The sequence below is a fragment of the Nanorana parkeri genome, unplaced genomic scaffold, assembly GCF_000935625.1.
Source record: "Nanorana parkeri isolate BGI_ZX_2015 unplaced genomic scaffold, ASM93562v1 scaffold1944, whole genome shotgun sequence".
NCBI classification, from domain to species: domain Eukaryota; kingdom Metazoa; phylum Chordata; class Amphibia; order Anura; family Dicroglossidae; genus Nanorana; species Nanorana parkeri.
Genome location: NW_017308212.1, coordinates 248,596 through 256,368, shown reverse-complemented (window position 1 = coordinate 256,368; position 7,773 = coordinate 248,596). Strand labels below are relative to the sequence as shown.

The window sequence follows — 7,773 nt, the reverse complement described above, 5'->3', positions numbered from 1 at the left end:
GACCCCTCCTATTCAGGAATCAGGCCACTCCTATTTAGGAATCAGGCCAATCCTATTCAGGAATCAGACCTCTCCTATTCAGGAATCAGACCCCTCCTATTCAGGAATCAGACCCCTCCTATTCAGGAATCAGGCCACTCCTATTTAGGAATCAGACCACTCCTATTCAGGAATCAGACCTCTCCTATTCAGGAATCAGACCGTCCCATTTAGGAATCAGAACGTCCCATTCAGGAATCAGACCCCTCCTATTCAGGAATCAGACCGTCCCATTTAGGAATCAGACCGTCCCATTTAGAAATCAGATCCCTCCTTTGCAGGAATCAGGCCACTCCTATTCAGGAATCAGGCCACTCCTATTCAGGAATCAGGCCACTCCCATTCAGGAATCAGACTCCTCCTATTCATAATTAGACACCTCCTATTCAGGAATCAGACCCCTCCTATTCAGGAAGCAGGCCACTCCCATTCAGGAATCAGGCCACTCCTATTCAGGAATCAGGCCACTCCTATTCAGGAATCAGGCCACTCCCATTCAGGAATCAGACTCCTCCTATTCAGAATTAGACACCTCCTATTCAGGAATCAGACCCCTCCTATTCAGGAATCAGGCCACTCCTATTCAGGAATCAGGCCACTCCTATTCAGGAATCAGGCCACTCTTAATTCAGGAATCAGGCCCCTCCTATTCAGGAAGGCCAGCAAAGATAAAGCCACCATTGAATGAAACATCCCGGATCAAACTTTAATAACAGCTCGAGGAGAAACCATCGGGCGACTTACAGTGAGTTCAAGTTCATCGTTTTCATTCCGGGCAACGAAGGGCCACCATCCTTTCACCCTCTTCTGTTTGAAGATAGAGACCATTGGCAAATCCACCTCGGGTGCCACCATGTCTATGGAGCATTGCTTCGCCGTCTTTGCCCCTCGAGGGAAACGGTTCAAGTCCAACTCGATGGCCCCTGTAGTGGGAAGGAAACAGGACCAATGTAGAAACAGGCGACTCGGGGGAAACTCAAACTGTAAGGAGATAATTATCCACTTCGGGAGCGGAGCAATTATTAACATTCTGCACTTTTGTTAAAATCAGAATTTTTTGTAGAAAACTGTTTAAACCCCCCAAACAATTATATATATATTGTAAAAGCAGACCTATTGTCATCCCAAAACCATCCACAACTCTGCCCCCGGCTATATCTCAAACCTTGTCTCAAAGTATCACCCTAACCGCCCCCTCCGCTCTTCCAAAGACCTCCTGCTTTCCAGCTGCCTCATCAGCTCCTCCCATGCTCGCCTCCAGGACTTCACTAGAGTCTCTCCCATCTCTTGAACTCTTTACCCCAACCTGTTCGTCTGTCTCCCACTCTGACTTGCCTTTAGGCGATCCCTAAAGACTCATCTCTTCAGGGAAGCCCATCCCACCTCAACCTAACCGCTCAACCATCATGTTCTCAAACAATTCATCCCCACAAAGCTACCTCCTCGTGTATCACTTGCCCCTCCCTTTTAGATTGTAAGCCCCTCAGGGGCAGGGCCCTCCTTACCATCTTCTCTTAAATTGTATTGTGATTGTAATGTCTTCCTTATATTGTAAAGTGCTGCGCAGACTGTTGGCGCTATGTAAATCCTGTATAATAATAATATTGATAGTTGCAATTTTATATTGTCCCTGATCCTGTGTTGTCACCCTCTCACATGGACTTCTAATGGAGGCTACATGTGGTCATGCCATAGCATAGCCATGGTCCACTGTTGTCAGCCTCAGGAATCCCACCCAGAGGTTTGCCATGCATTTACTGCTGCTTCACCTAATGCAATGCCATTAAGTTAAGGATTACTTCTACTTTTAAACAGCATCATGCAAGATTTTATTAAAGGACCAGTCTGCTTAAAATGGACATTTCACCTTTTGGTACAGGCCCACAAATATTGGTTGTCCATCAGCTTCTTTAATCTCCCTCCCTAAATGTCTGCCCTGCTTTGAAAACTCGCTCTTACTGCTGCAGTAGAAAGGGTCTCATTCTAAACCAATAGGGGGGTGTAATGTCTCTTTGTAATGGCGGCATGATGTAACCTGGAAACTTACAAAGTTACATAGTATTTGAGGTTGAATAAAGACATAAGTCCATCAAGTCCAATGCGTGTATGCATTTGGTTCTGCTGATGTGTATGCGTGTGTATGAGTCCATGTGTGATCTTGTTCTTAAGGAGTACCTGTACCCTTGTATGTTATGGTCTCCAAGGAAATCGTCCAAGAGCTTCTTGAATGATTCCACACTCTCAGCTGAAATCACCGCCTGTGGCAGAGAGTTCCAGACCCTAACCGATCTAACTGAGAAGAACCCCCTGCGCCCCTTGTGCTGAAATTTTTTCTCCACCAATTTTAGGTGGTGGCCTCTAGTCTTTGTTATGGGGTTAACTGTAAAGAGTTTGTTGCTAATGTTGCTCCCACCATTGAACATCTTGTACATGAAAATCATATCCCCCCTTAATCTCCTTACTTCCAGCGAGAACATATTTAAATTTAGTAAATGGTCCTCCAGCCCCTTAATTAGTTTGGTTGCCCTCCGCTGGACTCTTTCCAGCTCAAGGACATCTTTTCTGTGGACTGGTGACCAAAACTGGACCGCGTACTCCAGATGAGGCCGAACCAGCGAAGTGGCAAAATTATAGACTTGTCCCTACAATACACCCCCTTCTTAATACAGGACAAAACCCTACTAGCTTTGTTTACAGCAGCCTGGCACTGCGAGCTGTTATTCAATCTGTAGTCTACAATGACCCCCAACTTGACCACAGATCTTCATCACAGGTATCCCTAAACCTCCCTCAGCTTGTCATAAAATAATTTTTATCACTTTTCAGAAGATTGCCTTCCATGGACTGTGTCTATGTAAGCATGACATGGTCCATGTTCAGCACAATACACACAATTTTTCACCCTCAGTACAGTTTACATTATGTATTGTACAGTCGTACCCAGGAAGTCATCAGCAGAGAAGTGGTCGGCGTCCCAGACCTGTAGAGTGAGGCGTGCCGGTATCTTGTACTCCGTCTCGTCCCAGGAGAACATGGACTCCTTCTTGGAGATGACAATCTTCTCTTCGGCCATCAGATAATCAAATGGGAACATAAACCTCCAGTTAAAGTTGCCCTCACCGGTAAGGGAGTGATAGTGGACGTCCGTGTCTTGCTTGTCCTCCTGTTGTCCCTTCAGCCACCTATGTGTCCCATCCAAAGACAGAGTGAGAGAGAACACTTGGAAACAAGGATCGTTAGCTGCAATAACATGCTCTAATATTAGGAGTAGTGGGACTTAGTTACATACATTTATGTAAGGGGAGGTCACTGTGACCATATTCCAGCAGACGGGATTTAGGCTTAACCTGCTGGAACTTGGCCTGGTCATGGGGGACAAACAGCTGCCTCATTCAGTCAGTATCCGCTCAGATAGGGGCTGGATGGAGAATCCGGTTGCATGACAACTACATGAGAGCCAAAATATGACAACTATGAGACCCACCAGAACTGGAAAATAGGTTTTGGGTTCTGAAAATCCATGTCTGAAACCTCAACACTTTCTAGTATACTTCCAAGCATTGAATGTAGACATCTCTACATCATACATATAACTAAGACACTGCCAGTAGCTAAACTATGGCGTCATTTAATCCAGTTACCGTAGTTGTTTACTCTACCAAGGAAATCTGAGAAGTAGAATTCGTCTGTTGACACATCACTTACCTTCAACCAACTGAAGGACTTCTCAATGCCTAAACTTTGCAGCTATTTAAAATATTGCCGCAATTTTAAGGCCACGTTCAATACTAAAATATATTGTCAGAGGTCTATACTTGAGTTCCCAGTCTTATCTTCCTGCTGCAACCATTACAACCCGGGAAGGTCTCACTCTCTCAGTTACAGAGAACTATGGGGTCAGTGTTTTTCCCCATAGTTCTCTTAATTGTCACGGGAGGACACAAACTAGCGTCCTCCCGTCACCCAAAGCTCAGTATATTGCGAGCTACAGCTCACTGTATACTGAGACCGCCGCAGCCGGGACGGATCCCGACAATGCTGTCTGGGTCCACCCAGCTGCGTGATTGACAGCTGGCTCTGCCTATCTAGAGGCAGAGCCAGCTGTGCCCTCCCCAGTCTGTTCTTCCAGTCAGCGCTGGAGCATTGGAGCGGGAAATCCCTGTGGGGAGCGGTGAGTGACAGTCACGGCTCTCTGCTGGGAGATGATCGAGAAGTGAGCGAGTGACGGTATGTGTTCGCTCACTTTGCGATCTATTAAGCCGACCTGTGACAGTTTCATTGTCACAATTCGGCTCGAACTATGCGGCTGAGTGATTTTCACTCCCCTCATAGTTCTCCTTTAATGTTACATTACAGGAAGAAGGAGACAACACAAAGCTAGCCTTGGGGGTAACGTTTTCTCCAGGGGTCCAGGACCCAAAGGGTTCATGAGCAATACAATATTAGTGCTGGGTGAATGTTAACAAGTTGCATCACCCAACAGCTTCCTATTATCTGTAAAGTTTACTTCATTATTTCTTTTCCAGTTAAGGTTCAGCTTCCGGAGTACCTACTGATTTTATATGATGGGCAGGACCTAATATCTGGAAAGCCAACATAGGCCGTAGTGTAGTGTGGTAGGGCTTTCTATGAGAGGCACAGCCAAACAGTGCAATGTAGCTGGCTCTATGTCATTGTGCTTGCACAGTCTATGCATATACATCAGCGGGCTAATATTCTATGTTTTACCTGATCTGGGTCCATACACTCCTGAAGAAACTGCCATTGGTTTGCTCCACTCTTCTAAGCATTGGTTTCAGTCCAGGGGAGTAAATAGAAATCACAGGGCCCCATATGAAAATTTTGTATGGGGCTCTATGATTTCTAGTTATGCCCCTTGCAGAGCCCACCTGAGATCCCAAACAGCCTACCTGAGAGTGACCCTGCATCCCCCCCTCCTCCCCCCTGCTGCCCCTGCCCCAGCCTCCTCCTCCGCAGCTGCTGGCTGTCACTGGCCGGTGTGAGGAGGAACGCACCGCTGCACAGATCACTGACAGCTTGTCAGTGATCTAAACAATGGCGCATTCCTCCTCACACCGGCCAGTGACAGCCAGCAGTCTGAGATGCCATAGCAACCCAGACATCCCGCATGGCAACAGGGGGACCCCTTTGTTCCTTGTCCTGGCCGGGCCTCCCTGTGCCCCATAGCGGCCGTTTGGGTGGTTATGGCGATTGTTCTGCCACTGTTCTTGTCATTGGTTCTAGTTTCTGATGCCGAAGTGGGCAAACTGACCTCAGGCTTGGTGTGCCTTGTACGTCTATGTCATCTAAGGCTGTTAGTGTGATACTAAGGCTAACCAGTCGACAAGGGTAGAAGGGTTGGCCAAGGTGAAGGGGGGAAGGATGTATAAAACTGGACCTGAAATTGGGGCTTTGGTTTTGAAATGGTTGCAGCTGGAGGATGAGTCCAAGAACTGAGGAGGGTTGTCCTTGATGTGTAAAAGATCCCATCATGCTTCTCCTACGTTCTCTTTTCAATACAACTATAACACTCCTACACTTCAAGCCACCGACACTCACAAAATCTCAATATAAACTGGCTGTTTATATCCTTCTAGCAGTGAAGCAGGCAATAGCCCAAGCCTGGAGAAAGCAATTTGTTTCTTTCGCGGATGTGCACCGTAGGATAGATTCGTTTTTCATAAACGAGAAACTCTCTAGTATCCTTTTGGACACCCAAAAGAATTTCCAAAAAATCTGGACCCCTTGGATAGCTTACGCACACCCTGAGCTTCCGTTGGAGAGTCTCACATACTTCTAGGACTATCAGAGTCCCTGGTGCATTTCCCCTTCCTACCCCCTTCCCCCTTCCTAGTGTGTCCCTACTGTCCCCTGTCCCCCCCTATTCTTAATAACTTCTGTTATATCACAGTTTAGCGATGCTTTCGGCTCTGGAGCACAGGGACGGTAGCCCGGACGGGTCCCCTTGTGGTCCAGGGCTCGACTTTGGAGTAACAGCTCCTTGAGATGACTTATTTACCTGATATAAATAACTACCTAGCTTCCCTGTGAGGATGCACTTTGCGTATCAAACAACGAGCTCACCACACAATGTCTGGACTCTGCTTCTTGACTGTATATTATTTTTGTCAGCTTAAAGTGACATTAAACCCTCAGATATTTTAACATAAACCAGTACTGTAATGTGCGCCTTACTGTAATCCATGGTTGTTTCCCTTCTCTTTGCTGCTCTTCCTTTTAAATCCTCATGTCTTCTCATGCTGGGGGAGAACTTCCCTTTGCAGCTGAGTGCCTCTTCCTGTAGTGCTGGCTCAGGCTACAAGTCTATAGAAACGTATACACGTATCCATTCCAGAGACAAGGCAGTCTGCTGCAAAACAGAAGTCCTGCCCAGCATGAGAAGAGATACAGATTTAAAAGGAAGAGCAGCAAAGAGAAGGGAAACAACCATGGATTACAGTAAGGCGCACATTACAGAATTGTTTTATGATAAAAAATCTGAGGGTTTAATGTCACTTTAACTTGAACTGTTGTTATCTCAGCCACGCTATGTAAAACCAATAAAATACTTTGGAATTGTAAAAGATCTTATCATGGGGGTCAGCTGACCAGCTCTGAGCGGACTGACCCCTTGATGACAATGATATGCTCTGCAATATTCCTGTAATACTTTTTTTGTGACATAAACATTTCTATATTCATAAAATAGACATTTGTGAGCAACATACCGATAACATGCTACACACACAAAGCAGAACAAAGCACACAGACATAGACCCGCATGCCCCACACAGGTTAGGAAGTGGAGAGTTGTTAGTGAAGACATGAATAAAAGGAGAATGAGAGGAAATGTGGCATGCAGTATACACTATTGATGCATCATCTTCACCTTCACAGCCAGCTTTTTCTCCGCAGATAACCTCTTTGTTACTGAAAGGTCCACAAAGGTGTTTAGAACTTGTCCATGTTGCCCAGACATGAGGGAAGCAGCCATTGCGTGTTCTAAGGGATTCTTCCATGAATTAACTCAGTGAATTGAAAAGTTTCATTAGGAATGATGGCCCTTCTCTGTCTGTGTTGATCCAGAAGCCCGTGATATGCAACTTCCTCTCCTCCTGCTCTCTGCATTCTTGGAACCTCAGGATTCAAGAGGAGGCAAGGAGCCTACACAGTGTGTCCCAGTATGAACAGCAACTGAGTTCCAAGATCACCAGATTATGGACACAAGTAACTTGGGGGGGGGGGCTGGTACAGCAAAGCAATACGTAGATAGAGATGCCACCTGTCCAGGATTCACCCGGACAATTCGGGTTTTGAGTGCTGTGCCCTGGTTTCATGGCAGCAGAAACCCGGACACAAGATGTCAGGCAGAAAGGGGCAACCAAAATTAAGATAGGGGCTACTGGCCCCCCACTGAAAATAGTCTCATCTGTGATATTTACATAGGAATGGGTGGCGCTATTTACATATGAATAAGCAAGCACTCATTCTCCCCAAAAAAATGTCCAGGCCTCGCTTGAGTGTTCGCGTTTCGCTTCAAAAAAAAGGTGGCAACCCGATATTTAGATGACAAATTAAAATACTGAACAGGTGGGCTGTGCTTTGTGTGTGCATCCCAAGGCTTAAAGTACTACCATAGTCTCCTGTATGATAGTCTTAAAGAGCCCTGAGGCAAGTTACTATGTGATGGTCAAACCTCATAAAATAAACTTCCTTTACCCCCCCCCCCCCCAC

General features: G+C 46.2%; 1 protein-coding gene across 1 annotated transcript in view; it reads right to left on the bottom strand.

Moving 5' to 3' along the window:
- Window positions 1-783: 783 nt before the first annotated feature.
- OTOF (otoferlin) overlaps window positions 784-7,773 on the bottom strand; it is a gene marked incomplete at its 3' end in the record, with an annotated part of 174,181 nt that continues 167,191 nt past the window's right edge. Inside the window, exons 39-40 of the mRNA XM_018572131.1 lie at window positions 2,980-3,221; window positions 784-962 (exon numbers count right to left, since the gene is read on the bottom strand). Coding sequence (XP_018427633.1) covers window positions 784-962; window positions 2,980-3,221 — 421 coding nt within the window. The remainder of the gene's footprint in view (window positions 963-2,979; window positions 3,222-7,773) is intronic.